We start from the raw sequence: 15,782 nt of genomic DNA, 5'->3' as shown, positions 1-15,782 counted from the left end.
GACTAGCGTTCCAGCACGATCTCGGTGCGAAAGATTTGAACCCAGCGTTGCTATCTCGGATGAAGCTGGCATGTCTTGATCCCAGCCCGCTATCGATATCGTCTCGGCGCCGGCGCCAGCCCCTGACTCGCTTATTCCTGGCAGGTTTTGTAACCATCGAATCAAACGCAAATCAGTCTTTTTATTTCATTTTGCGTTGGCAAATGACTGCTAATCCTATATGATTCTACTGCCAATGTGTGATCGTGTTACAAACGTCCACCTTGACCAGTCTTAGCCAAGTGGTAAGCGCGACAGGACTGCAGGTTCGAAACCTGCCCAACCATCATTTTCCTTTTACCGCGCTTTGAACATTCACTCATGGATAGATCCTTCAGGGTCTATCCTGGGTGGCCATAACCAACTGGCACCAGAACGGATTAGAAATCTGATCTCTTGAGTGGTGCGGATTCGAAACCTGCCGACGACAAGGTTTTTTCTATCAGAACACACCTTGACATTCACTCACATGGGATGGCTTCGTCGAATGTCCATCTTAACCGATCTTAGTTAAGTGGTTATCACAACAGTCTATTCTCTTGCACTGCGCAGCTTCGAACACGGCCGAACGACTCGAATTCTTTATTTTTATTGGAACACAACTTGACATTTACTCATGCATGGTTTCCTCAGAGGTCCATCTAATTGGTCTTAGCCAAGTGGTTCCCACAACATAGTTAACATCTGTTTCTCTTGAAGTTAATCTGAAGCCTGCTGACAACATTTTGGCAGTGTATAGATCCTTGGAGGTTCATCTTAACTGGGCCCAGTCATTGGGCCGAGACATCCTTTTTATGCGATAGTCTGTCCATGAAGAGGAAATCACCTTTACGCCCCGCGAAGGTCGTCTCAGAAATATAAGATATATCCATGAGGTGCGTACGTGTCAACCTAGATCCTCGACAGACTGACCAAAACTGTCGGGATTCACCACTAAACAAAAAATGTTTATGGGGCTAGAGGCCAGAAGAATGCACGCAAGTGAAGGATAGAGTGAGTCCGACAATCAGGAAAATGATGTAACCTCCCCACCTTTAGCTTTCAAGTCGTCCTTGGTCGCATTGGAAAAGTCAATGACTGAAGGAGTGTTCATCAATGATGCTTCAGCGAGGCTGGAAGATTTGAAAGTGGTAGACCGAGCCATATCGTTCTTGGGTCTGACCGCGGACCATTGATCATCATTGATAGGTATTCCAGCATCGTAATCATGAAATTGGACGTAGTAGACTCGTCTCATTGTGGGACGTATCGTCGTAATGCTTGCTTTTTGGAACGCATGACCGTACTTATTTATCAGGTTTAGAAGCAAGTTGCCACTCATCCGCAATTGAAAGCGCTGTGTGAGGTAAAACATCGAGCTTGAAATTTCTTCCGGTCAGGGATTAATCAGGTGCCTTCTCCGACCAACTTCTCCTTTGGCGCAGAACGACATACAAATACGCAACGTAGGCCGTCACCACAGCCAGCGCGTGCTACAGGGCCATCCGTCTCGTCTATTTGCGCCAAGTAATCAGACACAGTACTATAGACTGTGGAGCAGTCCTCGCTTCCTAAATCAAGTCAGCTACAATGTTATCCCCAGAGTAGTCACAATCTTTGATTGGTAAACTCGAAAGTCGCATCAAGCACCTTTTAGGCTAACTTTCTTGAGTACAATGCAACAATGCATCACGCTTGCACCGGAAAACCAGGCGGCGATATGTCCAACTGAAGAACCCCCAGCCTATACTTGTCACTTGATGGAATCGACGTCAACTTACGAAAAGGAAATGCTGAGAGAATAGCCGCTCTATGAGGAGTTTGCTCGTTTGTAAGGATTTCGACCAATTGCACGACAGCAGAGACAATCATTCTCTGACTGCATTTCATATCCATAGGTGATCCCCATAATATTCGCTGCGATCAAGTTTGTCCAAGCACCAAGATATTGATAAAATACTATGCATGATCATTGACCCCTGAATATGTGCCTCGAAACCTCGAGGGTCACTCAGCAAGCTAGCAAGAAGGGTCCGAGCTCTGTGCAAGTAAAGTGAGGAATCTGCTCGTAATGCATGATGGAATACTTATCTTTCTGTGAGATCTTGATACTGATCCATAGCGAAACGTGACCGTGTTCTACTTGATGCCATAGCTATGGCAAAACATGAGCTACAGTTAGGATTGGAAAGGAGCATACAGTTTATTCGTCGCAAGGACAAGTAAATAACAGATCGTGGATCCAACATTGCAATTTTGTTTGAATTGACGCCAACAACTTCCAGTACCATTAACTGAACACGGATCAGGTCGCCTGAAATATTAAGATGTCGGGTCGAGTCTCTGACCACCAGTATATGAGACCCACCGTATATATTCTTCCAGACGGTATACGCCAACCAACATTCACTGATATTTATATGGGGGCATTGCCTGTCACTGGGAGAGGCTTTGGACTGTCTCGTAACAATAAAAGCCAAAAGAAGAGCGATAGTGTCGCCAAAGGCACGGGTGGTGACTAGTGAACACGGGCAATGACAGAGCAACTCGAATGCGACACTCCTTTTGAGGCATTCAAAAAAGTAGTCCTGATGTCTAACCAGAAATCATTCTACGCCGTACGGATCTTTCCCTCAGCTTCGCGACGTGCCTGGGGTATTGTCATTTCACTGGTAACGATTTACGGTCATGATCTGGGGGATAGAAGGATAAACGATATTGATTATTTCAATTGCCTGCCTGATATTAGAGATCCGTACCAGACGATGGTAATGCAAACGCACCTGTCGGGACTGGACAATTTGTTGATTCCCAGTGTTATATATACCGGAAAATTGGAAATGACTGTCTGTCCGGAACGCCTCGGAATTCCTCCAAAATCTCGGACTTTATTTTTCGGGTTTGGGCCAACTTTGGGCGTCATCGGGCGGCACAACCTTACGATCGAATGATATATCCTTGAGGCTTATTGCCAGCGAGGTAAACTTGGACATGACCCCTAGCGTTAGGTCAGGGATACCTGTGGGACGATCAGCAGCGTAATTATGGTTTGTCCGATGATGAAGACAGAGCAGACGGGACGGACAGAACTTTCAAACTTCCAGGTTCCCTCGCCGGTAGTGTTTATTTTGTGACGAAATATTCGGACTTAAATCGGACGGCTACTTACAGACTTGGGTCCTTCACCCATGTATTTGGATGATGTACTTACTATTGTAAGTGGCGGGTGAGACAAGCGTCGAACAGCCACATAGCATGAAGTAGATGTTGGCTTTTCTGGTGTCTCTTTTCACAGAGAAAATGCATGCAGAGATGCAGACTTGGGGCCTATAATAAAAAGTTGTGTCGGACACGAGTACCAGCAGCACTGAGGTGGCACGAAGGGCGTGGTGAGAGATGAAGCGACACATGCCTTGCACAAGCCGCAAACGTTCAAACTCCCAAGCACCATTCTGAAGGAAAGAACGTCCATTGTCCACAGTGGGCATGGCATTTGGCAAGCATGATGGTTGTTGTTTATTGTCGGGACTGCAAATTACAGTGATCAGTTAGCGGAGACCCAATAATCCTACTCAATCTCCTACATGCCTCCCAAAGCTCACCGCGCTGGCGCAACGGGCCTCCCTCGTACACACTCCCGTTCATCGTCAGGAGGCTCCTCCAAAGCAGCACTGAACCTTCATTTTACGCAGAAAGATCCCGCTCCAGCGAAGCAAGCCGAAAGAACGAAGAAAAACGGCTTAGTTCATGACGTGCGTCACATCAATGCTAACCCCTCAAAGATTCTAACTGAACCGTGTGATATCTTTCGTTTAGCCGCATTCAAGAAATACTTCGCCGTATCCTCCTCGAGTGAATAGTTCGACACGTCTTGCTTCAAGGGAGCAGCTGCCAGTTCAAGCACAGCGGCAGACCACTGGAAAACCTAAAGCTGGATTTACTATCGCTAGCCAAAGTGCGGATGAAGACGAAGAGTGGGTCTCTAGCGAGAGTGGGGCAGCGACTCCGAGTAGTGTGAGCTCTGATAGTGGCAGGTCCCGGACACCGGTTGAGACGCACAAACATTCGCTTCCCGCGGCCCCACTCATTGATGAACCCATACATCGACCGGAAACTCCAAGAGCACAACTGCCCTCTATGTCACGGGTGCCTACCATCCGTCCCCCCGAGGCACCAGCTCGAACGTCATCAGCTGTAGCTGTGTCGGCTGTACATGTGTCACCGGCTCCAGCACTAGCCACATCCAGATATCATGTGAAACAATCTAGTATTTCTCAGCACCCTTCTCCTGAGCGCCGTATCATGGAGACTCGCTCAGAGAACACCTCGCCTATTCATCGCTCGCGTCCACATAAGCGTCAGTCAGTCACACGCCCACCATCTACTCATTCGACAGCAAGCAGAAATGATGCACCATTACGCCCACATCCACTTATCCGAGGTCAGTCATATGGTCATGCAGCTCCAGTGACACCACGGACGGTGCCTCTCGCTCCACTCACTATCACATCTGAAGCTGCTCCAGCGCACATATCCACCACCCAGATCTATGATGCGGAGGATGGAATATGCACTTCGCCGTCGAGTATCAAGACTACATGTGCTCCACCACCTAACCGCAAAACATCAATATCATCTGCACGTTCGGTGGTCACTCTTCCAACTGAAGCACATATCCAACCACTCCATTTCAAGGCCGTACACGACCGCACTCGCACCCTGTCATCCATGTCATCAACTTCATCGAGCTCTGTACAAGCGTTGTCATCACTTGCACAACTTCCCACCACCCGTCCGTCAACGCCGCAATATACCTCACATTTTCCTGCAGCTAGTCTGTACACCAACCTTGAAACTGTACACCCGTTACTCCCACCGCCGTACCTTAGTGCACACGTGTCCATACTTGCGCACCGAAGTCCGTTGAGGGAGTCGTACGATAGAGTTATTGCCGCCAAGGAACAACAACGGCGCAGAGAGAGTGCTTGAGGCGTCCATACCGGTGTTTTTGAATGTTAGCTGGCCGGTGGAATGTCTGTGACATATCTCGTCGTCATCCTCATTTATTAAACTGACCAATATTCCAGATCTATACATACCATTATTGTCAATTCTTTCATCGTTGGACCCGGCTTGTGTACCATTATCGACAATCCAATACCATTCACTGTCCCAGTACTCGAAAGCCATCGGCGTTTCTTCTTCACAGAGTCATGGCTATGTTTATTGTCCAGATGATTTCCTGCCATTGCGATGGCCTTAAACTCGAGTACTTTCAGTATTACAAGACAATCTGACTCCTATGTGAAACACTTGACCGTAGTTCTCTCCCTCGAAGATAGCATTAGTAGTCTTAACGATATGAGGATTTTGTAATTTCGAATAACGTGACGTGTCAGTCACGCTACTACCGCGTTCACAAGTATCACTGGAACAGTCTGATTCTGAGCCCTACCTGGACCGTCAATTTCCTGTCGCTTAGCTTAGATTCTCAATTTCTCATCCTACCGCTCTCTCCAGTGATAGCCACGCTTCTCAAAAGTTTTTGCATAAGACACACTTGAACTCTGGAGACATGTGGTTGTCTGACGCGCAAAGTGAGTCTACCCAAACTATCTTGGGTTGTTGAATGAGAAGTTATGTATCTCAGAAATTGGCGTAGCCCTTACGACCTTCGGGACACTATTCATGTTCCTTGGTGTCATGTTGTTCTTCGATGCTGCTTTGCTAGCGTTAGGAAATGTGTGTAACCCCAATTCCCGCCTTCCATTTTTTTGCTCATACCAAGCTCTTGCACAGATGCTCTTCTTGTCTGGTCTCACCTTGATTATTGGCCCTCAAAAGACATTCTACTTCTTCGCGCGAAAGCAGAAACTTCGAGGAACAGCATGCTTCATTGGCGGTATTCTCCTCGTGTTCATGAAGTATGCATTCATTGGAATGATTGTCGAGATATTTGGTTTCTTAAACCTGTTTGGGTACGTGGAGCATTTACTGACGAAGAACCAAACTTGATAGCCAGGTTCAGCGACTTCTTTCCCGTGGTCGTGACATTCCTGCGGCAGCTACCATTCGTTGGCAACCTGTTGTCGTTGCCATACATTCGACCTGTAAGAGTTCTCTACCAATATGGCCGAACGTTCGAGTTTAATCATCGGGAGCAGATCGTGGATCGTATAGCGGGTTCAAGGACGTCGGCTGTGTGACACATCGAACAGGCTTGCCCCACATTAGGTACTCGGAATTACAGCGGCATTTTACAAACAATCGTCTCGATACATGTACATGAGATAATCCTTGAGCGGTATTGGATGCCTTATACTAAATGAAGGAGTCATGGCATACTCTTCCTCCATCGTAGTCGAGACCCCCAACTCCTCATGCGACTGTAATCAATTCGTCACTGGATGCTCTCTTTCACTGTTCGAGCGTGTTTAGCGTCATCGGGGAGAGTTGGTAAGATAGCAATCAGCTGCATGCATGGCAGACAGCTCGTCGCGGTTGCAGAATGTGAATCCGCTCTTCCTCGTCTGGTCAACAACAATACCACTGCATAGATGTTAGGACTGTGAAAAACATTGGGTCTTACATGGCATAAATGGTCACAGCGAATAAGCCCGACGTTCGGACAAGATACGAGCGACGGGTGTATGCCCTATTGGCCAGGACACCTTGCGTCAGAGGGTACCAAGCCCCTCCCGCAACGCCCTGAGTTCAGTAAGATACCTTGGATCAAGAAATGCCAGCAGACCAGAGGACATACCATAACGATGAGACTGGTGCCCCGATTGGTTTAAACTCCAAGGCTCTTTGTACGGAGGATGAAGATGCACTGACGTTTTACGCGAGAGGAGGAATAAGTAACAGCTCGATAAGTAAAAAGACGTACGGGATAGCAAATGGACTCGAAGAAAAAGAGACAGAAGAAAAAGTCGACAGTACGATACCCTGGAAGCTGGGAAACGAGAAGGCAGAACAACGAACAACAAAACCCGTAGACGGCTAACAATAAGGCGGGGTCGATAAAGTTGGGTATTGCTACACCAATAAACCTGCAAATACAACATTCAAAGGACCATGAGATTGGAGTTGAACTATCACTCACTGATATGGTGAAGGTGATCTGGCAGAACGAGAGAAGCTGACTAGCCTTTGACTGGTCCAATACCAACTTTACTGGTGGGGGTACGCCTCACACCGGGACATTTGTGCATTCAGGGGTACGATAGGGACACTGGGAGTCCCTTTAGACTAGAACGAACTGTCCTACATGGAGTACCTCTTTCCAAAGGACATGAATGGATTCAAAAAAAAATGCCAAATTTTTGGTCTACGAGAAAGTTGACTGCAAAAGAGGCGGTCACTTGTGCGCCGCTGTGTTGTATGTCAGACCCACTGCAGAAGCTGAAGACAGCTAACTGAACGCACTAGTAGGCAGTCGAGGCAACAAACCCCAGGACACAGTGATATTGCTACAACAAAGGTCCCGGGCTGTATATTATGCCGGCCTTTAAGTCGTCTATCTCTTCAGCTAAAGCTTCTTCTGTGATTTCAAGTAGGTCGCAGAAGCTATCGCAGGTGAGAAGTGATCTTCAAATCCGAGATTACTCTTACAAGGGTGGGGTATGAAGTGCTATGCCGGAGTCAGCAACCGCGAGATACACACTGAAGAGACTCTAGTGTTGCTCGAGCATAAATAGACAGACAGACCACTGTGTGGTTCCAGGGCTGGTCGCATTAGCACCAGTGAAAAACCAGCGTGAGGCAGTCAAAGGTCCGGCAAAGGTTGCTACGGCTTGGAATCCATGACTAAAGTTCAAACAAGCCGCAGCATACCGAAGTATGCCAAGTACAGTTATGTAGGAGTTCGTAGCAACCTCGAGCATTGAAAGGCCGCACCCCTAGAGAAGATCAGATATCAGGAACACATTCATACAGCTCTTGCGATTAAACACCAGTTACGAATATGCTCCCGACGAACCCTCCATACGTCTCGAATTTCGTTGGTGGCCAACAGAATATGGCACTTGAGAAGCGGTCAGTTGATCCATTTGATTAACGAGAACATCGATACCAATCAAGTACAAGGCAAGGCCAACGTGGACGTCTTTCCGTAAACAGAAATCAGCTGTTATCTAATGCGTACACGCATAGAATCAGAACTCACACTGTATTCTATCCGTCCAATCTGCTTTAATCAGTATTGCTGTGGAAGAATCACAGCAATTACACCAGCGCATGGTGCCCACACGAAATAAGCACCCTAACTAGTGGTCAGCAGATCAAACAATCCCCGAGCATCAGACACTTACAAAGTATGCCAGCTGTAAAAAAGCACTCTGGAGCTTTGTAATACCGAATACGGTCTGGAAGTGTGTATTGAGCACAGAAAAGAACTATCATCGAAGGCTGCAGCATCCAGGATAATAAATTTGTAAAGCCCATACATCGTATGCGAAACCCCCCTGCAAGTTCTGCATCGTTAATAGTTTGGTTTAATGAGAAGAAAATACGCGACATACATGTGAAGCATAGGGACGTCACAAGAGCGAACACAGAGGCCCATTGTTTTTGTCCGAGTCAAACTCCTGCGTCACGTTCAATTGTTCGCGTCTAAACAATGGAAAAGGACTTGCTTACCCGCCGGTCCCGCAGGGGGTGCCATGTTTTCGGACGGCGAGGAAAGGAAGGGCACGCGTCTGTATGCCTGAAAATGTTCCGACGCTTATATCGCTGATTAGAGGCCAGGAGATAATTTGAATACATGCGAACCTGAGTGATGCTCTAAATAGCCATAACGCAAGAACTGGGAAATACGTATCCGCCCATATCAAATATCAAAAAGAATAAGGTGCGAGTGTGGCGCAGGTCCTATGACCACATTCCAACCTATTCCTCAGCTTGTTTATGGCCCTCACCGACTGGGATTGGTGACATGGCAAACAATCCATCCTTAGTGCTAGCTGCAGTGGATGCTATGACTCTTCACGGGTAATATGCGCAATATGCGCGGGGCCCTGCCACAGATCTGAGCCATTGTGTATTGCCTTATGAGTCTGGGTTACCATATCACCTTGGGCCACAATGCACACATCATTTTCGGCCAGTAGTCTAGTGATCCTATAGCTGCTGCCTGCACTTGAGCAAGATTGCTAGATAACTTGCTAGTGAGCCAATATTGAGCGAAATTCAAACCCCGCTTCGTGAACCTTGCCCCAGACCGGTGGTAATTCTGACTTTCGTGAGCACCATATATCATATAAACTTCGTCTGATATCGAGACTATGACCTACTATGACTTTCACAATCTTGAATGGCCCCGTCTGTGACAGGACTAAGATGGATACTCGGTGGTCACTGGTTCAAACGAAGTTTAAATGTTGCTTCATCAACAACTTGAACTCAATGAGGTAGTACCATATACTCTTTACATAAAGTGTTTCATGGCAGCGCCACAAATATGGCGTGTTCAGCGCTCAGCGCTTAGTCCCCAGATTCATTGAACTCTACAGAATGACACGACGTCGTAGGAATACCCCAAAACAACAACCCAGAACGGAGCTTGCAGGAGAAGCTCGGAAGGCGGACGACTCTCCGAGTCCATATGCACCTACGATACAATACCAACATTTCATTCCACGGTTTATATTGCGAAGATTCCAAGTCGGACCTGTGAAGTATGTTTTCAGAGTTCTCTCGAGCACTCTGCGTGTAGGCACTGGACCAGAATACTGAATGATATTCTTTGCAGGTCCAAAACAGAACGACAAAGAGAATTTCGACGCACCGGTATTGATCCTGAATACGTTCACTACTATGATGTTGCTACGGGTAGCCTTGACATCCGTCCTATTGGAAAAGTTTACGGCGTCTCGAATGTCTACCAAGATATCCACAACACTCGTAATATCAATGAACTAGAGGAGAAATTAGCAGACCTTGAACGTCATGCAGCCTCCATTATCATGGACTTGCACAAAGCGCTTCCTCGGGGTACTTTCACTCTGAAGCGGAGGTCGCTAGAGCTCCTGCGGAAGTTCCTGTTTATCATGCATTATCGCAATGTATCGTATTCCGGCACCTACTTTCAAGCTGATCACCCGGAGAATGCAGGAGGCCGTCAGTGGATCGAGGCCTTCATGAAGGCGAAGGGTATCCAATCCGCTGTCGAGATATGGCTACACTTCCTCAGATACTATCTGGACACGTCTCATTCAGACATCATGCGAGATGCTGCAGAACTCGTGGAGAAGTACGGCGAAGAAGGTCTCCAAAAAATGATGACTGAATCGTACATCCCACCTGGTCTTGAAAACTTCCCAGCTTACACTTACCACACTCATGCGAACAACTACTTCTTCAGTATCTGGGAAGCTGCGGAAGGGGAAGAATTTATCATCACGGACAACGCATTTGGTTTGTGGGAAGGTTCAGGACGCGGCTGCCCCGACCTGCACCGTATATTCGTAGTCAGCCCTCGCATTGCTCTCGTTCTGCGCAATGTGTTACTGCGTCCAGAAATGAAAGGATACATGAATCCGCGTGCGTTCGTGAGCTCCTTGCTCAACGTGAATCCAACACCGCCAACTCCGATTTACGCCAGCGGAGCACACGGTGCACACATCGACCACGTAAATTTCCAATCCGCGATGTCACTTGCACGTTACAGATCCTCCCAGAAAGGGGGGAATGATAGTTTTGTGTTCAAGATCACAAAACTGTCGCGACCCCAAACATTGGAGTTCAATTCCGTTGTCTTGGTCAATGTGAAGATGAAAGGCTCTTTAACCTTCCTGTCAAGGGGGAGTATGCTCCGCACCGCGTGTGCATTCTGGAGTTTATCAGCCAATTTCCTTGCGAGCGAGCTGCTCGTTCCGCTCATTGCGCAATTGGGGAATACCACGGAGGCAGAAGTGTCTGCTCTTCTCCCACCATTACAGTCACCAGCGGCTGCCCTCTACCGGGGCGTCGATGCACTTACACTCGTTGGTGTAGTTGCTCTATGTGCTTTTTTTGTTTTTTGTTTTTGTTTTTAAATACAGTTTTTTGTCCTTTGGGGTCGAAGACCCCATGTACTAGTAGGACATAGCCCATTTCGCGGGGGGCTTACTTCTGACTAATCTATCATATGTAAATATGGGTTCTGGCTATGTATCAATGGAAATGAGTACTCTATCAGCTTGTTGTTGGGTGGAGGTTGACATTGTGTTTATACAGAGGGAATGAAGTGGTGTGATACAGTGACTCAAAAAAGTGTCTCAATGTTTGTGACTTTTCATGTAATTGCTGTATTATGAGCCAGGGTGTGAGAATATGACTAAGCCATAGGGAGGTGTGGGAAAGCTCTGCTTCCAAGCTTCATGTTTGATTCCTATAGCGTGGGAAGATTATGTCATCAAGTGAAGATATGGTTAATTTAATTTGGTGACTCATTAAGACACTTTTTTGACTTTTAGTTTGGCTAACACAATCTCTATGACTCTAGTACTTGGTGCTTCCTTCTGTTGCTCTAATTACTTCCACCACTCTTCTATGCGTACTATCTATCAATTTGAGGCATTCCTCATCAACAATCTTGCCCCACTCTGCTGCAACTCTCTCCCACAGCTAAAATAGCCCCTATTATTATCCTCAGCTCTTCTAATCTGTACACCAGGCAGATTGCTACCAAAACTGGTCTGAGCAGGGTTACTCTCATTAGGATCATAAAAAAGTCATGCCAGATAAGAAAAATATCAAACTAGATTGTCCTTTCAAGCTTACACCATATAACAAAAAATCTCTTGTTCATAATATTCCAACTAGGCAGGCTGCCAATACTACTCAAGTCACCAAATTGATTAATTACATCATCTACACTGCTCTCTCCACTCAAATAGTCAAGGATACTCCTAAGGCAGCCAATCTTAAAGTTGTAAACAGGCAGAAAAAACCTTTCCTGTCTTCAGCCTATAGGAGAAGGAGACCAGCCTTGGCTTTAAAGCCTCAATATTGGATTGTTGAGGACTGGAATAGGACTACCTGGTCAGATGAGACAAAAATCAATAGGATGGGGTCAGATGGCTAGGAATACATGTGATGGAAGGCAGAAGAACTACTAGAAGAAAGAAAAGTCAAGAAAACACTAAAGTATGTAAAGTAGGAAACTTGATGGTATGGTGTTGTATGAGGTGGAATGGAGTAGGAACTCTCTGTGAGGTGGGGGGGAGGATGGATGCAGAGTAGCATATTTCAATTTTGGAAAACTATCTGCTCAGAAGCATGCAAGAATCAAGAATTATTGAATAAGATGTTACCTTCTATCAAGACAATGTCCCTAAGCATACTTCAAGTTGACCATAAAATGGTTTGAAAACTATGATATCAGTGTGCTATCATGGCAAGTCCAGTTTAGACCTCAACCCTATTGAACAGCCCTGGTAATTACTCAAGATATCACTTGCAGTCAATCAAGATCCTCAATAGGGGTTATTTTAGCTGTGGGAGAGAGTTGCAGCAGAGTGGGGCAAGATTGTTGATGAGGAATGCCTCAAATTGATAGATAGTATGCATAGAAGAGTGGTGGAAGTAATTAGAGCAACAGAAGGAAGCACCAAGTACTAGAATCATAGAGATTGTGTTAGCCAAACTAAAAGTCAAAAAAGTGTCTTAATGAGTCACCAAATTAAATTAACCATATCTTCACTTGATGACATAATCTTCCCATGCTATAGGAATCAAACATGAAGCTTGGAAGCAGAGCTTTCCCACACCTCCCTATGGCTTAGTCATATTCTCACACCCTGGCTCATAATACAGCAATTACATGAAAAGTCACAAACATTGAGACACTTTTTTGAGCCACTGTAAGTGCTGGGTCCATAGCCTTTCCTTTCACACTTGCATCTCATCTGGTGAGAGTTCTTCCCTCCAGTCTCAGATAATTAGTTGGTATTATGGTTACATCAGGAAAAAGCTCCTGTGGGAAATTTGCAGAATGAGTTGGTTCCCTGACTCCCAAGGTTAGTGGGAAAAGGGTTTTGTCAGACATAAATGTCTCATTTTTTCTGTAAAAAATATGTCATGGGAAAATGCTTACATTATTGGGATGACTATTCCTAGGGCCTTGACTGGCTGCCTTGTCTTATCATGTGTGAAACCTGCTTGGCATCCTTTAAGTACTGGCCCTGTGGCAGTGCACTCTTTCTTTGCTCTTTGCTTCCCTCTCCATTCCATTCTCCCAAGTAAGTTTGAAATACTGTCCAGACTTCCACTGACTTGCAATGTTGTGCTTCTAGACATCAATGTGTATTTTTCTGACCGAGAAATTATGCATTGTTTCATGTGTTGTGACAGTCATGTTCATGTACATGCTAGGCTCATAGAGTCATGTGGTTGTCCTTTCATGTAGGTGGTACATATACTATATCCACATGCAACCTTGAGAATGGTTTGTCTGATGGGCTTAAATCTAGACAACAGATATCACATCTGACTAGAGTATGGTTAGGGTCCTAAAATCATGCCAGTCCATAGGTTTTTTGGACCTGGGCAGATGTACTTGTTCATGTCCAGTTGATTCTTCTATCTGTACTCTATCTAGATGAGGCCATTTTCTCATTTCCACAGTGAATACTATGTATGGTATGTTACAGTGCAGTGTAACTGAGCACAAGTGGAATTGAGCTGGTGGAGCTTGGCAGAATAACTCCAACTTCTGTCACAACTGCTGTGATACTGGAAAAAGGTGTCAGGTCATAGAGTGGATTGAGGATCTCTAGATTGGGCTATTTGTTGAGGGTGAGCATATCTTTTGACCAAGTAAGGGGGAAGGAGAAAAATATATTACTAGCTAGTGCTACAGGATCATAATATTAAATCAAGATGAAAGGTAATGATTACAAGGGAATATACCAAGCTCATTCTTGGTCAGACTGTCATATCCCACAATCTGGTATCACAATCATATTGACTCTAGCCTGCAAATGGTAGTTTTTACTACACTTCTCTTATTGTTACTTTCCTTAGGTTATGTTCGCATTTTTACTGCTTATATAATCATCTACCCTTTACCTAGGACTCTACAGTCACTACTCAGTTTCCCCTTGTCTCCAGTTCTTGGTTGCTCCCCATTCACTTGGGTTATTTAGTAGCATCCCCTAGTTGTAGCTTCCTAGTTGTAGCTTCTCAGCTCACCAGATAGCTCATGGAACATAGTTTCTGTCTTTGGCTTGAAGTGTTCCCCTGTCACTCATTTTATCTCTTGAGCTTGAGCCTAGTCCATTGATTCCCTTGGGTTGAATGTTCTTGCTTGCAGGTGTAGCAGCTAGGCAGAGCTTTGATCATTATACTGGCTGAGTACTTTTATCAAGTATCCAGTCAGGTTGTGTCTTTCACACTGGACCCACATTCCATCATATTCCCATGCCTTCTGAGCCTATGTCTGGACCCTACCTCATATCCAACTCATTCCTAGTTCTCCCTCCACTGTCTGCTCTACACCTCAGCAGGATCAGCTCCACTGCAGAATTACCCCTGAGCTCCAGACCATTGGATCTCCACTGCTAGCCTGATCTGTACCCCCCTATCCTGTCCACCCTATGCACACTCCATCCAGCAAGACATCCAGACTTCACCTTGTCTTGGATTCAGGACTATATTCACCTCATCATATCCTGGTCCTGTATCTACCTCATCTTCTGGATCCCCAGATCTCTGGACCTCTGGATATTAACTGTAACTACCTCTGGACATATTCCCACCTTCTGTCTGATATCCTGCGCCTATCCCCATTTAGACATCTCTACCTTTCCGGCTTTCGGTTACCTCTTGTTCCATCTTGCTTATTGATCCTTGTATGAGTCTTCATCTCTGAGTTCATTTACTTATGTTCCATCTTACTTACTAATGTGCTTCCACATGCTCATACATAGCCTTGCTCCTTTGCTTACTGATCCCCTCAGATATTCTCCAGTATATAACCCCTATACATACTCCTGTAGTTTCCTCAGTTTAAATATCAACTTAGACTTGCCCAATCTTCTCTTGGACTTTGGTCCAACTAAGTTCTGTCCTATTCATCAGGCCTAGGGATTGATTCCCTAGGCTGGAGCTTTGCCTTTCTGGCACTTACCCTCTTGCTGGACTTAGGTCCAATTCCTATCTCTCTGACTCTACCTTAGGGTAGTCTACCTCTGTTTGTTTCTACATTGGATGAAGTCCAATGTAGCCTCTATGCCCTTCATACCTCTGGACATCCTGTCCTCTGTACCTTCCATCCTGTTTCCTGTAGAAGTATTACCTAAGAGTCTCTATACTCCCTTTGGAGTAGGAACTCTCCTGAGCACTTCCTGCATTCCTCTGGAACTCTCCCATGCTCCTCTGGATGTTTCCCATGCTCCTCCAGAAGTCCTCTAGCACTCCACCAGAGTAGCCAGCCTCTGGAAGTCCTCCAGATTTTGTCGGACCATCATTGGGCTTCATCTGAAATGCAGGGCACATACTCGGATAAGGGGCACAGTGTATGAGCTGAGGCCAAGCCCCTTAGAATCAGTCCCCCTCTCCACTTTGAGCAAACCAGTTCTTAACAAAAACTATCTAGCTGGATTGTTTCTGCAAACTTGTATGTCTTGCAGCAAATAATGACAGGAATACTGTATTGTTTTGCCATCATAGCTGCAAGGGCTGTGCCTGCATGGGAAAATACAGTGCCATTTAAATGTAGGGAGTGAGTGCCCACTAAGACTGTTAACACCTCTGTGATGACAGATCCAATGGATGGCAGA

The 15,782-nt window shown here is 45.8% G+C and overlaps 5 protein-coding genes across 5 annotated transcripts; 3 read left to right on the top strand and 2 right to left on the bottom strand.

Moving 5' to 3' along the window:
* Positions 1–1,045: 1,045 nt before the first annotated feature.
* Positions 1,046–1,276, bottom strand: BJ212DRAFT_1481051 (uncharacterized protein; the record flags this gene model as incomplete). The annotated part of the gene is made up of 2 exons (XM_041340200.1): positions 1,046–1,151; positions 1,209–1,276. The coding sequence occupies 2 exons, from the start codon at positions 1,274–1,276 to the stop codon at positions 1,046–1,048; spliced, it is 174 nt and encodes a 57-aa protein (XP_041192792.1).
* A 2,326-nt stretch (positions 1,277–3,602) lies between these two features.
* On the top strand, positions 3,603–5,007 carry BJ212DRAFT_1481050 (uncharacterized protein; the record flags this gene model as incomplete). The annotated part of the gene is made up of 2 exons (XM_041340199.1): positions 3,603–3,770; positions 3,835–5,007. 2 exons carry the CDS (start codon positions 3,603–3,605, stop codon positions 5,005–5,007), a joined length of 1,341 nt encoding a protein of 446 aa, XP_041192791.1.
* A 586-nt stretch (positions 5,008–5,593) lies between these two features.
* On the top strand, positions 5,594–6,224 carry BJ212DRAFT_1272028 (Got1/Sft2-like family-domain-containing protein; the record flags this gene model as incomplete). The annotated part of the gene is made up of 5 exons (XM_041330995.1): positions 5,594–5,615; positions 5,669–5,760; positions 5,818–5,996; positions 6,047–6,128; positions 6,180–6,224. 5 exons carry the CDS (start codon positions 5,594–5,596, stop codon positions 6,222–6,224), a joined length of 420 nt encoding a protein of 139 aa, XP_041192790.1.
* A 1,325-nt stretch (positions 6,225–7,549) lies between these two features.
* On the bottom strand, positions 7,550–8,683 carry BJ212DRAFT_1299839 (uncharacterized protein; the record flags this gene model as incomplete). The annotated part of the gene is made up of 6 exons (XM_041332926.1): positions 7,550–7,651; positions 7,725–7,807; positions 8,000–8,125; positions 8,186–8,224; positions 8,331–8,384; positions 8,659–8,683. 6 exons carry the CDS (start codon positions 8,681–8,683, stop codon positions 7,550–7,552), a joined length of 429 nt encoding a protein of 142 aa, XP_041192789.1.
* An 812-nt stretch (positions 8,684–9,495) lies between these two features.
* On the top strand, positions 9,496–11,263 carry BJ212DRAFT_1577207 (uncharacterized protein). The gene is made up of 2 exons (XM_041342191.1): positions 9,496–9,695; positions 9,770–11,263. Exons 1-2 carry the CDS (start codon positions 9,532–9,534, stop codon positions 11,052–11,054), a joined length of 1,449 nt encoding a protein of 482 aa, XP_041192788.1. The 5' UTR covers positions 9,496–9,531; the 3' UTR covers positions 11,055–11,263.
* Positions 11,264–15,782: the final 4,519 nt, after the last annotated feature.

The sequence above is a fragment of the Suillus subaureus genome, assembly GCF_016647635.1.
Source record: "Suillus subaureus strain MN1 chromosome Unknown BJ212scaffold_17, whole genome shotgun sequence".
In the NCBI taxonomy this organism is placed as follows: domain Eukaryota; kingdom Fungi; phylum Basidiomycota; class Agaricomycetes; order Boletales; family Suillaceae; genus Suillus; species Suillus subaureus.
The sequence above is the reverse complement of the archived record's forward strand: the minus strand, read 5'-3'. Positions and strand labels throughout refer to the sequence as shown.